This window comes from Gymnoscopelus microlampas, assembly GCF_963454915.1.
Source record: "Gymnoscopelus microlampas genome assembly, chromosome: 3".
NCBI lineage: Eukaryota > Metazoa > Chordata > Actinopteri > Myctophiformes > Myctophidae > Gymnoscopelus > Gymnoscopelus microlampas.
Window position 1 is genome coordinate 42,373,187 of NC_139940.1, and position 20,000 is coordinate 42,393,186.

The 20,000-nt window shown below is 41.9% G+C and overlaps 1 protein-coding gene across 1 annotated transcript in view; it reads left to right on the forward strand.

Moving 5' to 3' along the window:
• Positions 1-20,000, forward strand: part of zfpm2a (zinc finger protein, FOG family member 2a) — a gene marked incomplete at its 3' end in the record, with an annotated part of 144,399 nt that overhangs the window by 79,585 nt on the left and 44,814 nt on the right. The window contains exon 5 of the mRNA XM_084053345.1: positions 12,717-12,828. Coding sequence (XP_083909471.1) covers positions 12,717-12,828 — 112 coding nt within the window. The remainder of the gene's footprint in view (positions 1-12,716; positions 12,829-20,000) is intronic.

Sequence of the window (20,000 nt, forward strand, 5' to 3'; positions counted from 1 at the left end):
GACAGACAGACAGACAGACAGACAGACAGACAGACAGAGACACACACACACACACACACACACACACACACAGAGACGTGCAGAGAGATTTGGAGAGGCAGGGGCTGGAATTTCAAAAGGGCACATGCACGGACAAATGCACGCGCGCGCAGCGCGCGTGCATGTGTCCCCCTGCGCGCGCGAAGCGCGCGCGAAATTTTGCGGATATTCGTCGGATTCGGGTACTTTTTTACCCGTTTTTTTGTTACTTTATTTCGGTTTTAGGGTTAGGGGTAGGGTTAGGTTAGGGTTATAGATATATAATAAAAAATAATAAAAAACACTTTTTTTAATATTTTTTTTTTATTGGTGGCTTTGGATAAAACATTGGTGGCTATAGCCACCGAAGCCCCCGCCTAACGACGCCACTTATTCTTCTGTATAATGAGTACTTTTACTTAAGTAAAGAAATTGAGTACTTTTCCCACCACTGCTGCTGACACAGAGAGAGAGAGCGAGAGAGAGAGAGAGAGAGAGGGAGAGAGAGATATATATAGGCTCCTGCTTGACAAGTAATTTCAAATTAACAGCTATATATATTTTTGTTTTTGTCCATACATACCTAATCTGTCTCAAACAATTGGTCCGTGTTCTGCGTGCATTCACTGCGTTCAGTTGTGCCCTCAGTGAGGTTTCGATTGTGTATAATAGACTTCGTTTGCCGGGCGGTATCGCGCACCCAAAAAATTGCCGATCTACAAGCTCACAATGCCTGGCGTTGCGACGCGTTGTGAGCTTGTAAATCAACTATAATTCTGCGCGAGCACTGCATGGCACGGGGCTCAATTAAGTAAGCTTTGCTGCAGGTGCGAGGCCAACGGGCGCAGGGGTTTCTACAGTTTACAGTCAGAGGAGACAAGGGCACTTTTTACCGACAGACAAAAGGGCAGGGGCTCAAGCCCCCTTTGATGTCTATGTGTGCACGTGCATGCACACACACACACACACACACACACACACACACACACACATTGTATATATAGATATGTACATACAGTACGGTACATAGAAGAAACAGTACCCAAAAAAATTATAAAATAAAAGCAATGAAGACAAAAAAGGTGTCCTATATACTCCATATCTGAAAGTCACACCCTCTTTGTGGCTTGACAACGCTACACATTATCAGCGCTAACAGGATTTGAATTTTCTGTTTTGGACACACAAATAATTTTGGCACACAGAATGTGGCTTCGTCTAATGAAATAATGGGCCCAAATTTTAGGCGGAGAACCAATTTGTGATTGCATGCATCAATTATTTCTTGGGTTTAAACCAACATTAGGACTGGGGTCTCTTCAGATGGGCAAAATGGTAATTATTTGGCTTACTTTCTCTCGCTCAATGTCATCCATGTATTCATCAATGGTATTATTGACTGACACACATGTCTAAAGAGTCCATGTCCTAACCATATCATGTTGTCTACTTAAGCCCTATTTTATACTTTGTCGTAGGACAGTGTCGCACAAAAGTAGTGAAAATGGCCGATCTACAGGTTCACAGTGCATCACACGTGTGCTTGTTGTGACATGCTGTTACCTTGTAGAACCGCTATTCTTGCTTTTTACTTAGTCCTTTTTTGTATTCTTTTTTTTAAAACATTTATTTTATAAACAATTAAAATGTTAGAAAATGTTCCGTTTCACCCATAGCGATATGCCCAAAATAGGGAAGCCAGGTTGAAATAGATTGATACAGGGGAAATTTCCACTGCAATCCTCCCTTCTCTCCTTTCACTGTCAGTACTATCACACAGACTGACATGATGTTAACACATGATTGTGAGTCAAATGGAAACTGGGTTGCGACCTGCGGCATGAGGAGCATTCAGCACCACGGCATGTCTTTTTTTTTCTAAGCCCCCCTCTTTAAAGGTTCGCCCGTGCACGGCTGGAACCCCAGTGCTGCCCACGGCTGCATGTGTTAGCTGTGAAGCGCTCAGTCAGTAAGTCAGTCAGCTAGTCACTGCTATTATGGCTACAGCTGACTTGCACTGTGTGAGAGATAATGCATGGTTGACTTGATCTACAAGTGAACCTGACATTTTGCTGTCTTTTACATCATGCACACAACTCCCCAAACAGATATGGCGGCTCTCCCGATAAGCGCGGCAGGATTCACTGGCCTCTTTGTGCTTGTTGTGAAGACTACATAGTTTACTCGGTCATGCTGTGTTACCAGAGCTAGCTCTACCAGATCATAAAAGCTGATGAATGGCATTTTACTATGTGTTACATGGGATTTTATATTTGGATTTAATATACTGTATTACATTTTATAGTCATACATCTTTATGTAACATTTTATAGTTAATTTAATCATGTCCCACATTTGTTAAATGAAATTTGGTTGTAAAACTGGTTACATCCCCAAGTGTACTTAGATTATCTATCAGGGCTTCTCATCAATTAAACCATAATGTTTAGTCCAATTATATTTTATTTCTTCAAGGCAATGGTGTTGTCTTTCTTCTCCGTCTTGTTTCCAAGCAAATAGATAGTGAGGAGATCAACAGGAGAATACGACTAATGTTAGCCCACTGGCATCTGCCATGAACCGTTGTTCTTTTCACCTTAATGAGACAAAGCTGCATACTACAAGTCATCTGAGCCCTGTCTCAGAAGCAGTGAACCGGTTGGTTCTCTGTCTCTACCAGTGTCACATCCCCTCTGCAGTCGCACAAGAACAGGACCAGTGATGGGTAAAACCCCCAGTGAGGCTGAGGGGGTCCTGTGGGGCCACTCCTCGTGCCCGCAAAGGGCGAGAGGGAAGCTGGGCGTCCCTGTCCCCCTTCCCAACCCTCTGGGTTTTTGCTGTCTGCCAGGGGTCCATCAGGGGAACAAATTACATGCGTCTGAGAGATACAGGCTGGATGGCAAACTATCAAACTGAAGAGATGTGGTATCCATATGTGTAGGCTGTAGGGTTTCTACAAGTTCCAAATAAGCCCACGCGAACAGCTTGACATGAACATTAAGATTCATGAACAAATGTTCCATTCGAGATAACGCAACACCTTGACTTAAGCAAGTCACACACTATCACGTCGCCACTTATCTCAAGGGTTTTTTCTGAATGTCAATGAATGTTTACGAAAGATTTGGAGAGACGCTTGTTTAGTTGTGATATACCTTACTTCAAAAGGCGTTAACAATGCTCAGTCTTTACAGTATGTTATTTTGACAAGCAACAGCGGTCAGGCTCAAACCTGTTCGGCTTCACACTCGTCGCCTTGTTTTACAGTATGCAACGTGTCTTCCCAAGTGAATGATTATCCACCACTTCAATACACCACCAGACCTCTGTCGCAGTCAGGGAGGAAGTAGAAGAAGGGGGAAAGTAAAGTGAAACGAAGTTGAGTGGTGCCAGCTGCTTTGCCATCTGTCACTGTCATGGCTGCACTCGTGATATGTTGAAGCGACTTCCTTGAGAGGCGGCAGAGGTAATCCGCGATTGTTTCCACTTGCGACCCTGTGATAGTCTTCCGGCATTTCAGCGCGGTCAAGTTCAGTATGGCGTTTCGATAATACTTTAAGATAGTAATGACGATAATGACAATAATAATCAAACTTTATTCTTTAGAGCAGTTTTTAAAACTGGGGTCAGAAAGAACACTGCCTTGCACGCCCACGCTATTCTGCGGTGCTTTTTCTCTCCTCTTGTCTTTCCTCTTCGTCGCTTTGGCGGAGCAAGTGGAGGAACACTGGAAGCTTTGCTTGCTTCGCCTCCTTCAGAGCAAGAAGGACGGTCGGTCGGCCGCTCCGCAGGGAGGCAAGCCCCTGCTGTTAGACCCTGATAAGTCCCCCCTGTCCCGGCCTCAGCACCCTCAGTCTAGCAGCACCCACTTCCAGGCCCTGCCAAATCCCGGAGACAAAGCCCCGTCATAAAACAAACCACTCTAGATGGATGAACAGTCAACTAGAACATTTTTACTTTCCCCCCCAAAAAAACGAAATGGAAGAAATGCTGCTTTTCTTGGTCACGTGGCCACGCTATCAGGCTAGCTTTGAAGATAAGAACCCAGATAAGTGCTGGAGAAGATGAAGGCCTGGACATTGTCCATACCCTCGTCAGGCCCGGTGGTCCAGAAGCACCACATTAGAGGTATATGTATATGAGGCTGTCAAAGCATGGAATATTACACCGAAGGGTCGTCAGCAAACTAATTGGGTAACAAAGACCATTTCTAGCTCAGGAAACCCATCTTTTAACAGTCCGTGTGCCGAGACTCTGATAAGAGAGTTCACGTCTAATGCATTTAGCGGGGGGCAAGTTCACCATCTTTATCTTATTTACTTAACTCGGTGTAAATATTGTCGGTCTTTAAAGTGGATTTACCAAGACCCCATTTCTCTGAAGTGCACGCAAAGATCAAACTATTGAACACTGTGGTGTATGTAGATGATCAACTAGTATGCAAATTATCTGATACGCTGTTCAATTTGTTCGGCATTACAACAAAGTTATGCTTGAATTAAATTACTTGTCTTTCGCACTGATACACTCTCAAATGATTTTTTACTTCAACCTCATTTGTATTAGACTTCTCTTTATAATTATTATTTCACATACTTTAGATATGGCCAAGAGCTCTGTTTTTTGCACCGCGAGGTGAGGCGGGTTGCAGGGAGATATAGTCTCATGAAATATAAAACCACATACAGTATAGAAGCTGTTCAAATGCATCATGAAATTTATGACTGCGCCAGAGAGAGAGAGACGGAGAAGTTCAAAAGAATATTCAAATCCAATACCTAAAGGAGGCCATGGAGGTTTATCTAAAGTCAGGGGCTTTATTCAAGCATCATGCCCACCATGTGATTGTTTGTCTTTATTTACTGTCATTGAATGATCCCAGACCTCCGTGAGTGGTTATGAGAGGAAGGATTTGTTGTGACCCTGTTGGCTGATTGAGACCTGCATGGATTCCTTCTTTTTTTCCCCACTTTGAAGAATTTTCCCTCCATATGTTTATTCCTGACAGAGAAAGACTGGAGCTGTCGTGAGAATACATGCCACCTGCCACCTTGACACCCAGGGGCATGGTAATACCCATCCATACAGGTGTACATTACTGGCACCAGGTTCTTCTATTATGTTCCTTCACACAGCTTCTCGCTGCTCCAGGAGTCATCCACAACTTACATGCAAAAGATCAAACAGGTCCTTCTCAATTGAATTCAAATAGGAAATGTATAATAATTCCAGCACCAAGGCCAGGGGATGTTCTGTTTCCTAACCAAAGCCAAACACAAGAACTTGTGGGTATATATGATATAGTATGCTGTACCTTCAAGACATTTTTTAAGTGCAGAAGTGTGCATTACAAATTCAGCTTTCTCTTGTTTACAACTTCAAATAGGCCCGAGTACATGTCTAATATAAAAACACAAATACACATGCATTTACATGTGAGGTAAAAAATGTTACATCCTCCAGTAGAAATAACTGGTCAGTATGTAGTAGTGTGTTGTCGAAGGGCTGGGAGAGGCTGAAAGGTCTTGTATTGACAGCAAGTAAAAATGGTAGGGTTAGTTATACAGTAACACGTGACAGATTGGAGAGAGGAGAGGAGAGGAGAGGAGAGGAGAGGAGAGGAGAGTGCCTGTCTCCGGGGCAGGTAGAGCTTACACTAAACTGGATGGCGTTAGAGTTGGATCACCTCAAAGCGCCTGAAGGTCTGCAAAAATGGAGGATGGAACTCCCTGCCCCCCCTCTCTGGTCTCATCTTTTCCACTCTCCCTGAATTTAGTCATCAGTATACTTCAAGCCATTTTAGTTTAGAAAAATACACAATAGCTGATGAGCTGTATGTTATTTTACATCACCCCTAGTGAATAAAGGGGTATCACCAAAGCATCGGTATGTTTTATTATCCATATACCATATTTGAACAACCTAATAAAGACACAATGGTAATGCAACACGGATCGCAGTTAATACAAATAATATATCCACCATGACCATTAAGATGGACTGGAATAAGTAATAGCTAATACAGCACGTGAACTTTGATGCTTACAGCCCAGTCAGCAGGATAAAAGGTCATTTAAATGAGAAAATATTTATTCCCCATAGCGCCGCCATGATAGCAGCAGCCAAATAAAGGCACATGCGCACAGTGATGGGTGTCCCTTTAAAGATTCCGGGAACAGCAGTGACTCTCAATTTAATCGATTTAAAAACGAAAAGTCAATTTAACAAAGTTGAAAAGAGAAAGATGGGCTAAGGGAAGAAAAAAGCATTCTCTTGCACTCAAGCAGTAAACTAACTGCTGCACAGAGCAGGGAGAGATTTCAGCCGAATTATCTCCCACCTCACATTTGCTCTTAGGCAAGCAGTTTAAAAGCCAAGCGATTGAGCCAGTGATCCAATTTGAAATGCAGAAATGATTAGAGCAGCTTGCCTCATTTCATATCGAAATTCTCTGATTTATGACAGGGCACCAGCCAAGATCTATCTCTAAAGGGAATTAGTGTGCGATTCCTGCATATTTCTGTTATTTAGTCTCCCAAAAGCAGATGCTACATCCTTTGAGAGAGAGATGGGGGAAAAAGAATGAAAGCAGTACGTAGGTATCTTTTCATTTCAGCAGATGTAACCACCACAATTTAGAAGGAGGAGGGGTGGGTGACACAAAAACAGAGTTGAGAAATGGAGGCATTTCACTCTATATGTAGGATGTTGACAGAGAATCTTATTTTAGGGCGCAATGAAAAATATGCACCTCCTAACCAACCATGAACTGAATGTGCTGCACTCTTCATACATGTACTGTATGTGCACAGTGGCTTGGAGACGATGAGGTACAGTGGCTTTTGACCATTTATTCAACAAAAAGGCCCTTGCAACCCATCCATCCTTTAGGCTAAGGAAATATTAATACGCAGAGCGATAACGAGGGCTAGAGGAAAATCTCCCTTAATGAAATTTCCAGTTGACCACATGCAATTTGTTTCATCGCAGTGAACAACTAATTGCAATGGGGTGTTATCAAGGTGTGAGTGCTGTCTGCTGTAAACTGAGTGGTAATACAGGTACAAATCCTTTATCCTCCACCCCATGTTGGAAACACAGAACATAGAAACTTGACATAACCCATAAGCTTGTTTTTTTTATATTATTTAGACTGCCAACATCATCTTAAATGAAACAAGACACATCAAAACTACCACTGACATTTTGTCAGGATGTTAATACTGACTCCAACCTAATCTGTGGGAAAGGAAAGGCAAGGCGCTGCTGAGGAGAGAACAGAATGTATTCTATGAGTATATCTGTTTTATAACAGAAAAAGAAGGGGGAAAAACACTATATGCGACTACAATAAATATTTAAAGGCAAGAGAGTACAATACTTAATTTGGTAAATTAAAAAAGGTAAAAGAGTCAAATAAAAATGTATATTTGTCATTAAGCGGGTATGACATTATTAACCAGACCGTTAGAGTTGTGGGTTTTGTTTCAAAAGGTCGTCTTTTTGAAAAACAGAAACGTATGAACCCAATGAACGTCTTGAGATATCCAGACAGAGTGGGGTTTGATCTCTCAGTTGTCTAAATCCTGCAGCTGTGGGATCAAGAAGGATACAGTACCAGTCAGTGACCTTGGTGGAGGAAAAAAATGGAGAGAGACAGAGAGAGAGAGAGAGAAAGAGAGAGGGAGGGAGAGAGAGAGATGAGGGGAAGAATCATTCCCACCAAGGTTCGTATCGATTTCACCTGCCCTGACCATGAGGAGGGTTAAGAGTAGCCAGTGGTGTTGAAATGGTCAGCGGTGATATCATTAGCTTGTTGTTTACACAGGGAAGCAGGGAGTTAGGGGAAGGCTGAGTGTCACAAGCCACTTCTTCTTCACCTCCTTCAGCTGATCAGAGGATCATGGTATCAAGGAGGGATTAGTAGCAACTTGGGATTTATGTGATTGGTTAATTTATTGCGGTGATGGCAGGTCTTTCATCTATGGCAACATTTAATCAGCGCAGCCGCGGAGGCTATTACAGGTTAGCTCCTTTCTGGAGTCAGTCCGGCTGTGCCATCAGCTCTATCACAATTCCCCTGAAATTCCCAAATTATCTGGAACAGGCTTTAGCTTCTCAGTAATAAAAATTAGAACAGATTCCTGATAGAAGCTTTTGCTCGCACAGGGCCAATTATAAATAGTACAGCCCTGCCTTGGAAGAGGGAGAGGGGAGGAAAAAATCCAACTCTGAGAGATGTGCGCGGAACTTATCGTTCAGCCCCTGCTCCGCTCTGATCCAAATCCGTGTGGCTGAAAATTTATATTAGATTTTATCGCAGAGGCCTAAGTCTAGAAAAATCAATGAAGGTTATCTTTTATGTTGCAGCAACTTGTGGAAATATTGATTTTCATTTTATAGCGAATTTGGAGCATCAGTTTGTAATCACTTCCTAGCTGACTACACTGTTTTGGTCACTGTATCTCTGACACGATGAACGGTAACAGAGCTCAGGGAAAAAAAGAAAAACCCAACCCAGGAGTATATTGAAACCAGTGGAGTGAAGGCAGGAGGATGGATAAACCATAACACACCACAGAGGGAGGAATAGGAGGGCTGACAAGGATGCTATTCTATAAATGACTGTACAATGTTACATATCTAGTTACACTTCAATTTTTCATTTTAAATATCTGGGGAAAAAAATGTAATGTACTGACTCATCTAATCATAAAGAATATGACCATTTGGCTCTTGCATGGGTTGTATTTGGTGTTTAGGGTAGAATAAGAATACTATTTACTGTACAGTAGACAGAGACCGAAAAGTGTGATGATTTTTAAATCAAAATAAATAATATTAAATAAATATTATCTAAATATCCAGTAGCCATTCTACAAGTTCACAACCCTTTCGGATGCGAAGCGTTGTGAGCTTGCAAATTGGCTATTTTAGAAAAACAAAAAACAACATTTAAAGAACATTTATATTATCGTCTCAATATGATACTATTGTCACAATATCTATATCAAGTTATTTGGTAAAAATTAGGCACGATTCACTCAACTCCACGATAATAGGTTCACGATTTTTTTAAACACAAAATTAGTTTCCAGACAAATCATTTCTCTCACACAAATCCAGTATTTTCTTTTTTTTTACTTTACTGTGTTTTCTCTTATCCTCTTTTCAATACAGTAGCAAATGACTGAAAACTTTTTTTTAATACATTCTCTTACAAAGATCCTGTATTTTCTTTTTTCTGCTGTTTGCACCGCGATACATTTTTTATTAAATCGAATTAAATTGTCACCAGTTTGAATCGATTTAGAATAAATCGTTATATGCCCAGTAAAAAAAGATCTATACATCATGGTATTTGATTTTGTTCATATCGCCCAGCCTTCAGGTTACACCATATTTTACAGATTCCAGTCAGGGCACTTGATGGGAGGCTTTGGACAGGAAGGAGAGTGTATACGTCACATCCAGTGACGTATAGCAATTGTTAGTTAGAAAAAAGGAGTTTGTTTATATTAGCCAGTTTGTCATGCGCTGCCTTGCTCCGGGGAAATCACAATTTTCCGCCTGTCAATCTGTATTTCTTCTGGCCTGGACCACTTAGGTCTGTACTGATGTGCTTGTATAGAGACATGTTTTCATTTGCATTTTCAGACGCTCCTCCCTGTGGTGACGCCATCCTGTCTTTAACCGTTAAAATGTACCGGGAGCAGTTGGTCCTCTGCATTTCTTTGTCCATGATGGTTCACACACACACACACACACACACACACACACACACACACACACATACATACACACACGTCACGCACGCACGCAGGCACGCGTGCGTGCGTGTGCACACACACACACACACACACACACACACACACACACACACACACACACACACACACACACACACACACACACACACATATATATTAGCATGACGTGTCTTCATCAGCACATGGAGTAGAAATAACTGCTGACCCTCTGTTGTCCACAAAATAATCGTGTATTGAGAAATATATGTAAAAAAATATATGTCTTACAAAACAGCTTTCTCCAGAACAAACCAGAAGAAAAAAAAAACTGGATTAATAGACCAACCAAAATAACATGGTAATAATTGCTGTAATTAACACCCTACAAATTTAGTGGTAATATATGCAATTCACTAGACTAGTGTATTAAAAATAAATGTACATTAATTAATGTCTGTCGTTGAGAATAACTCTGGCTAATAGTGATATTCTTTTCTCCCTGTTGGCCACATTAAGAGGAGCAGGAATATCATGAATTCCCACAGGCTCTGAGGGACGAGCAGAGAGGCCTCTCGCTGCTGAATAAGAGATGGCTCCCAGTCTGGAGATCTAAGAAAGGGTTAATCCGATTCTCATTTCAGATAGTTGTCCCTAGCAACAATCGCTCGCGCGGTCTGCTCTGCGCCTTTGACAGGGGTGCGAGATTTGCAGGTTACCCAGATATAAGACTTTATTGTGAGGCTAATTTGAGATGTGAAATAGAGGATGACTTAAAATTACAGAGGTCTCTCTCTCTCTCTCTCTCTCTCTCTCTCTCTCTCTCTCTCTCTGTCTCGGTCTTCTGCAGGACAGGATAAGATGATGGCCAGAGAAGCAATAAGAAAATCAACAGACACAGTGTACTGACTGCAATGTGTTTGATATGTCTTACTATATAGTCCTACAATGTGCATATAGCCATCTAAAGCATTGGTTCTCAAAGTGGGGTCCTTGGGGGGGTTGTAGCAGGGGGTCGAGCAAAATGTGTTCATATAGCGTCACAATAATTTGAACCACTTTAACCATATTTTATACTTCAAAAATAGCAGCTACACAAGCTACTCAGATCTTTGCTTCTGGGGGGTCCCTGGCACAACATATTTTTGAGATGGGGGGGTCAAATACATATCATTTTGTGGGTCCTTGACATGAACAAGTTTGAGAACCACTGATCTAAAGACTATTAAGGGGTTTGCATTGTGTTATTATACATACATACACATACATTTCTAGCAAAAGTCAGATCAGATTCATATCGTCTGGCCTTAAGATGTATTTGCCGTTTATGAATAATTCTCTACAACAAAAAAAACAGCCTGTCCTCCAGTCCCCCTGTAGTTCATGGAGAATGAAATGGAGGGGGGGGGCAACCGAGACAGAGAGAGAGGGAGAGGGGGGGGGGGTGGGGGCGGGGGGGAGAGAGAGGGAGGGAGGGAGTGTGTTTGTGTGTGCATGCAGGTGTAATGCTGAAGAACAGCACTCATTTCTTGTGCATATCTGTTTCAATTCAGACCTTTAACATGCTCAAGTGACATTTGCATTTATCCTTGAAGGTTGCATTTGCAGAGGAGAATTGAGTGAAGTACAACGTGAGAGGACTAGTATGTTTCTGTTGCATTAGGCAGATGGACAGTGTCCTGTCTGACGCAGGCTGTCGCAGACGGAGAGAAAAAAAGAAATGAAGTGTCGAGATTGCACCCCAACCCATTTTCTCTTTAGGTAAACTATTTCTGTAACATCCTAATGAAGGAAGGCCTAGGGGGTTCAGAAGTAATGGCCTTGAAACACTGACATTTTGCCTTCAAGTAATAGGCTACTGTATACCCAGCTGCCTTGAATGCTGCTTGCTCTTCTGTACTGTAAGCGGGCAGCGACAATACAGAATGTTGGCTTTCATTTCCCTTTTGTAAAAAAAAAATACCATTTTGAAATCAAATAAAACAGCATAGGAAATCACATAAAAATAAATAGAACAAGCCCCGCAATCTGGTGACCCTTCTGGGGGACTGCCAGGTGAATCAATTCCACCGGGGCCATGATCTATCTCCCTGCATTTTCTCTCCATAGAAATAACTTAAAACTCCATGTTTGACCTTTGACCAGGAAGAAAAACGACCTTACACATTCAGAATAATTCTCCGGCATATTGTAAAACTCTAGCCTCAGTTGCCCTCTGAAATGGATACTGATTCTTTCAATTCTTTCCCCCCGCTTGTTTCAGGAAATAGCGAGATCCCGCCGATAGCGAGGTACAATGTGCCCAAAGTTAAGGGCTGAATGCGCTCCCTCCTTCACTCTGGAAGTCACGGCCCTTCTTTTTGTAATTCCCAGACACTCGAGATGTTCTCAATCTATGAGATCTGAAGCCCAATCAGCGGGTTCAATCCTGAATGATAACTCCATTATTCTGACAGGGTGTAGTCGTGTGTTTCCTCTCCACATACCATTGCGCGCACACAGCAAAAATCCGTAGAGTTAATTTGACCACTTGAACCCAGCGTCCCCATCCGGGCTATTCATCATAATAGATCGGCTATTTTCGACAGAGGTATTTGGTGTAGAGGGAAAAAAGAGGAGGCCTAGTACAGACCCCTGAGGGACTCCAGTCCTGGAGTGTAAATATAATACTTAGGATTATACTGCAAAAACACACACACACACACACACACACACACACACACACCCACATGCTCACAGTCCTAATGAATCAAATCTTCTCAGTTTTCTTAAAAAAGGGGGGTGTCGGGGGGCTGGTAAGGGGGGGGGACGTTGAGTCGTATACTGTACGGCTTGTGAAATTGTGATTACGGCCATTCAGAGCAAGAGGAGAGCGTAACATGGTGGTTATTACTGTTTCTCTAATCACCGAAATAAGCAAATGATTAGTGTTTGTTATCTGTCCCCGTCCAGAAGACGAAGGGCTCTGTCCCGGTGGTGCTGAGCGCCGGGCCCAGGTGGCTTCTGGATGTGACTTGGCAAGGAGCGGAAGACAACAAAAACAACTGTGTGGTGTACAGCAAAGGTAAGCATGCAGCGCCCGCGTCTGTTATCTCCCCTCACCGCACCGCGCCACCACGCCACAGCACAGCAAAGACACTGACAATCCTCCACACACTTCACTTCTGCCTGTCTCCCTCCCTCTGTCTCTCTCTCCTTCTCTCTCTCCTTCTCTCTGTGTTTTTTTTCTCTCAGTCTCTCTCTTTCGCTCTGCTGCTCTCACACACAACACAGTCATATGTAAACATACACAAGGACACAGACACGGGGAAGTGTGCACACACGTGCACATACGCACGCGCACGCACACACACACACACACACACACACACACACACACACACACACACACACACACACACACACACATACTGTACACACACAGAAACACAAGGGCATGCACACACACTGCATATCTGTTTTTCTCATCCGTGGAGTAATTTATATCACTAAAACTCTGATTACAAACAGAGAAACACCGCTTGACACGCAAAGTTAATGGTTTTTTAGATTTCACAAGGTAAATAATGTCCCGTTTTTTTGTGTTTTATCCTAAGTGAGTCCCTATCTCAAAATAGATAGCAAGAAATGCAAGGGTGGGGACAAGGCAGCTATTTAATTTCATTTGTCCTCTAACTAATTCAGTAAAGATTCTGCTCCAGATTCTTATACATTATACATATTGATACACATCTTGCCAGAAATCCTATGCGTAAATAAATGCAACACAGTTGCCATCTAAACACAGTTTTAGTCCAAACAAAAAAATCAAAAATGTACATTGTATATTCACGTTGAGAGAACTGTGACCCCGAAACCACACTTGTCAAACCCTAAATGACTTGCTGCCCACGAAGATAAACTGAACACAATCTGTTGATTTGTGTCCAGAGACCGCAAGAAAAACCTCATTAAAATGGCCCCAACATGGGTATCTAGAGAGCATGCTTCGTGTAAGATTGCATGAGAAGATGCAATATGCTTTATACCACATTGACACCACAGCCTGTGTCTTCACTTTTCATGAAAGCACAAGGCTCCTTAAGCTATAATTGGGTCTTGACGAGTGTTAACCAGAGAGACACACGGCACAAATAAATAGTAAGTAAACAAAGATTGCGCGGGATTCCAACGGGTGACGCGAGCAGCGCCTCTATTTATCACTTTTCAAAATGATGACCCCATGACAATACCCCAAAGCTCAGTTGGAGTTTGGTCTCTTCCCTCAAAGTGAATAAATGGCAGAAGTGGGATTTGCAACCCGGGATTTTTTCGGTCTTCCAATTCTCATCTACTAATCACTATACTGCACTGGGGAGTTATCCTCTTAACCGGCTACTTAACTTTGTGCTCTTTATCACCAAATCATTAAAGTTTTGATAAGCTGTTAAAGAAGATTATGCACTTCTTTGAAATCTTATAATCTTTCTTCGAGGGGACTGACTGTATGAAACAAAAAAGGGGTTAATAACGGGATTTTCCCCCCACATTTTGTTAAAGTCTACAGTACATCATTTCTTTTTCCCACTTGCCACATGACAGTCCCTTCCCTTCCACGATTGGTGTTGGCTGTGCGTGCTATCGTCGCCTCAATAGCACAGTATATCACTGCCAGTCACATCTCTCCTTGTTTGTCTGCTGTTGTTTGACCTTATTAAACAGAATCACACATCTCTAGATATCCCCCTTGTGAGCGTCGTTCTGTGTTGTACTGTTCATTACCGTAAATCCCCACAACAATCTTGACACGCTTCGCCAACTGATGGGAAATGATAACGGGAGGAAGACAAATTAATTAATTTAGATCTTTGAGGATAAGGTTAAAAATCTGTTGTCACCTTCTAGTATCTGAGGCAGTCAGTGCTGAGGCTTTGCAGTTATGGGTACACAGAACCCAGGGTGTTACTGTAACTCAGAGTTAAAATGAGCATTCAGGATTTTTCTGTGTGTGAAGGTTTCAACAGCTGTATTAAATTGCTCTTTTCATTTGGATAACATTGTAGCATTCGCAATTAGTGAAACCATATATTTTCTCCAGATCCAAAATTATTTTTACAAATAATGACACTGGAATAAACATACTGCCCACTCTGGCAGGTTCTTGCCAGGTTCACTTATACGGCTCAACAGTGAGTTAAGGGAAGTAAAAATACCATTCATTTTCTGCATAGAGGATTATTAGCCACAATGGTGCAAGTTAACCATACAAGGTAGATTTACTGTACCACAAGCTATGAGATTGTGAAACAATACTACAGTATGCCTTTGTAGAAGCCACATAAAAAAACATTTAATCATGTGGATGTTGCGATTCACATGGGAACGGTGTGGCACCACAGTGGTTCTTGGACTTCATGTTACTTCATGAATCCAAATGTTTCCGCTTGATCAGAGCCCTATTGACTTCCATTATAACATTTTATTGTTTTTCACACTATTATCCATGGCCACAAAGGATACATGCCCCAAAAAATATTTTTAAATCAAATGTCCCTAAAAGTTCAATCTTAATTACAAAAAAACAAAATTGTGAGGCGTGATTACATTAGCAGGTACTAACCAATTTAAACCAATACAATTATGACTGACACCTGTCAATCCCATAGCTCGGGTCAAAAAGATCAAAAGATCTCTTCCACACGGTGCTGTAGACACTAGAGGGCGGCCTGTTGCAGTGAGCAAAGACAGTTGGAACCGCAGAGTTTTTAATCCCATAGCCCGAGGGGACGGGACAGTCAGCTGTACCATTTGAGCTAGCCTATACACTCATTTCATTGAAACCCCGAAAGTATCTCTCTCCTTCTGGGGTTTAATGACTATAGAGCATGCACATTAGTGACCTTTATGACCGTGGTGTGTTCTAGGTTTTTTCGAAGGGCATACGATAATGTATGTTGTAAGTATAAGAACTTACATTCCCTGCACGACACGCACGTGTTCGTGGAGATACGCTCGCGCGTGGTCAATGGATGAAATGGTTAGCAGAGGACTACGCTTTTTTTCAAACAATTCTGCGCGTCATACTACGTATATAGCGTAACACGGCAGAACACACCACTGCTTTATGCGTTCTACAATATGTCACCATGCTCGCACACGTTCCAATAATAAAGCTTGCAGTACCAGAGTTGGCCACTTGTCAGCTTTTTCCTCAACCAGTCCTCCCGGTCCTGGGGGCTTGGCTGAATCGGAGCTAACCGTGTTACGCTGCCAGTCAGTAAACGACCCACCACCACCTTTATTCCTCCATCGATGTGATTGGCTGAGAAGCACCCAGTTTCACGTCACAATGTGGTTGTGAAAATCCATTGCCGCTGGTCTTCATGTAGGTTGGTTCCACCAAGTAACTAACTGATAGACCTAACCAGCAATTAGTTGAGTTGTAACAGGTGTTTTTTTGCATTAACTTTATCTTGCACCTTAGCCTTCACAATATATATTTTTTGTAACACTGTATAGGTCGGGTCCATAATGCATTAGAAGCACATTTATAATGCATTGTAATGCGCTTATAAGGCACTATAACATGCATTATAACTGTTTATAATCATCTATGTCAACTTATAACAAGGTTTATGACGTAGTATAAGTGCTGGTCATAATGCAGTACAAGCTGAGTGGAACAGGACATTATAACTAGCATTACTTAGTTAAAAAGTGTCTTTATTATAGGTTGTTATGCATAATTATAAACATTTATAAAGAGTGTTAGTAAGTGCATTATAAATGTGATTATAATGCATTATAGACCCGACCTTTAAGTAAAGTGTTCCCTGGTAATTATAATGTGCTGTTCCACTGAGCTTATAATGCATTATGACTAGCACTTATGATACTTGATTATATTATACTAGTTGGTTGATTTTCTGAAACATCTATGGAGTGAAAGAGTGTAAAATTCACTTCCGGAAAACCAGAGCTTTTACAAAAAGTGGGCGGTCACTGTTGAGCTCTATTAAAGTGAATCTTTGCCATGACTCATGTGGAGATTGCCTGTGGAATAGGCTCTTCAGAATGCAACGGAAACTCAACCGCAAAAGGAGCCCACACAGCGAAGCTAAAGCCTTGAATGTTCCTATCTTCACCCCTGTGTTGTTCCCCCCCCCCCCCCTCTGTAGGCTGTTGTTTTGCTCCCTCAGACGCTTTACTTATGGAAAACAGTGAATATCTCAATATACAGTATGTTTGGAGAATATGTCAGGACTTGGCCTGCGTTTTAATGGGCTTGCTTTTCTTCAGGACTGCCTGACAAGATTGCAGCAGTATAGTTTGGATGCTTGCCAGTATGAATGTATGGGGAGTGTCTCCAAGCGAGCGCTGGTGATAGGTTTGAGTGGCTCATGCTATAGTTTACTGCTGGCCATATATCCTCAATCCTCGTCACTCAGTAATATAGTCTACTGTACGTAGACAAGGACATAGCTGGAGAAGGTAAAAAGGAAGACGCAAAATGATTCTTCTGAGAGTTGTGTCCCAACTAAGTACATTTAGTTGACTACTGTACTTAAGTACATTTTTTGAGCATCTGTACTTTACTTGAGTTTTTGGTCTTTTTTGGGTACTTTCAATGCACTATTTCAAAGACAAATATTTTACTTTTTACATCCACTACATTTCTAGGAAGGGAAAAGTACATTAATAATTAACCACTTACTGTATATAATAGTGAAAATATGACACGTTGTGAGCTTGTAGATCTGCTATTTTCACTGATCGTTTTTGAAAATGTTCTGGGAAATCTCAATTTCAATATAGCAATGATGTTAAAAAAATTAAATGTACCTTGTAATAGGTACTTCTGAATACATAAGTATTTTAAAGCATGCACTTTTGAATACTTACGTTTTTTTTAAAAGCAAGTAATCCAGTACTTGTAGTTGAGCAACATTCGACAATGAGTATCTATACTTTGACTCAAGTAGTGGGGTTTAGTTAGAGTACTTGTTCCACCTCTGGTGTAATGTATAATACATGTGGTGGAGTAGTTTAGTAGAGTCCTCCTGGCCTCGGGGTGCCCCCGCTCATCAGGACCAAGACAAGCTGACAGTTTTGTTGAAAATAAATCACCAGTTTTATTTTTATTTTTTCTAACCTGTTTTGGGATCCTATATTTACGTTTGTCTTGGAGGGAGTCACTTAACCAGTTGAACCCTATATACTTCACGTTGTGAGCTAGCTGGTAGATCCGCTATTCTCGCACAGAATGTTCACGTGTGTTTGCTTATTATTATGACAGGCCCAGAAATAGGGACGCTAGAGTTCATGTGGTTCACGCTAAGCGCTACTGCCTTAATCATGTCCAATGGACAGAGGGATGGATACATTTCTGTCTACAAAATTAAAATAATGAGAAAGAATGAGTGTAATGTTTAAGATGCAGAGATGTCGGAAATGACAAGGCATAGAGTCATTTCACCGGTATACAGTGAATTCTACTTTAAAATATATTTTCTATTAAAAAAAAAGAGTCAGACAGAGATGGAGAGAACCCTGGTTGAGAAGACTACAATATCTGTTTTTCCCAGGCTGTCAGCATGTGCCTGTTTGTTTTACATTAAACTCCCAGGAAGAGCCTTAGCAGCCAGCCATTACTAAAACTCTCGCCTGCACTAGCGCGCGCTAACTCATTATCGAGAAATCCACCTGGAACTCCCACAATGCAACCCTCCACCCTCCGACAGTTTCTTTGAACCACTGAAGTTTCAGGGGGGGAAACAGGCAGTAAAGTCCGTAGAGTAATTATATGTTACAGTAACGCTGGAGACAGAGGAGAGAGGGATTGGGAGGGGGGAGGTGGGCTGGGGTAGAGGGGGGAGGGGGGTGACAGAGATGGAAGAGAGAGACGGTGACTCCTTCTGTGCTGTGTATTTGATAAACACGAGGGAAGATTTAGTGGAGATATACAGTAGAGTGTATTCGACACCATTTAGTGCTCTCAAGGAATGGTAATCGATATATTTTTTGCTGAGATGAGAACATTGAATCAAGTCAGGCAAGATGTGAGCATACAGTTCAAGAAGTGGCAATTATTATGACATATTTTTACGCAGTCATACCCCAGTTGCGAAAATAGCCGATACAGCCGATATAGCTAGTTGTGAGCTCAATAGCTCACAACGCATCGGCTATATTCGGTGCAATAAAACGATGAGTATGAATCAGGCTTCACTGCGTGCCGTTATTATGCCTTTGCCATTGTTACCTGATATCTGAGGCCTTTGGAACTATGCACACTCACTGTGACCATATTATGTCGCTTTATTCAGAGGTCACCTAAACTTTTCAACTGTAAGCCGCTTAAGTCTGACCACATTCAGATACAGCATGTCCAATAAGTCCCCAGAGCAACTTGGCCCATTGTTTGTGAGGAAATTGACCAATGTAACTAGGCTGTTTCACATAAGCCCGGACGGCGTGGAATTAACTCACTCTGTCTCTGTATTGTGTCATATTCCCTGAGTCTTCCCCATCAGATCCTTTTTTAACGCATTTATTGCTTTTGTTCGCTGCCCCAATGCTGGAGAACATACAGTAGGAGGAACTTCTCTGACCTGAGCAGATATGATGTAGAGAAATCTAAAGCCCAGGAACTGTACTTTACCTGCATAGATATACATGCACACTTAGTTAGAGGTATTTAAGACCGCTGCCATTTTTCTTCGCGATGGTCTAATGCAGGTGTTCTCAAACTTTTTTATACCACGACCCCATATTATGAGGAATTTATTTGGGCGACCCCATCCGACCGTGGCGTTTTTCTCTATCGCGGTAGCTGTTGGTAACTGGTCTGGTTGTCTGTCTGTGAGAATGATCTTTCCGCTCTGTAATGTTACATTGCGATCTTAATTTAACTCCGCGAGGGTACAGATGGAACCAAATGGACCAGCTCAGTATTGAACATAATTCCTAAGTAAATCGTTTATGAACAGCTAAAATCAGTTCATGTTCGCCTCAGCCTCTGCAAGAGCTTGTGTGTGTTTTGTCTTATACTGCTGCTTGTCTTGGTCGGTGTTGGAGGCGGAGCTGTGTGTGTATGAGGAGTTCTTTTTTTTTAAACGTTTCTTGATCAAAAAAATAATATTGTTTTGGTTGCCAATGCGCGACCCCAACAGCACCTTCCCGCGACCCCACTTTGGGCGACCCATAGTTTAAGAACCACTGTATCTAATGCATTAAGACATACTGTGTGTGTAACCT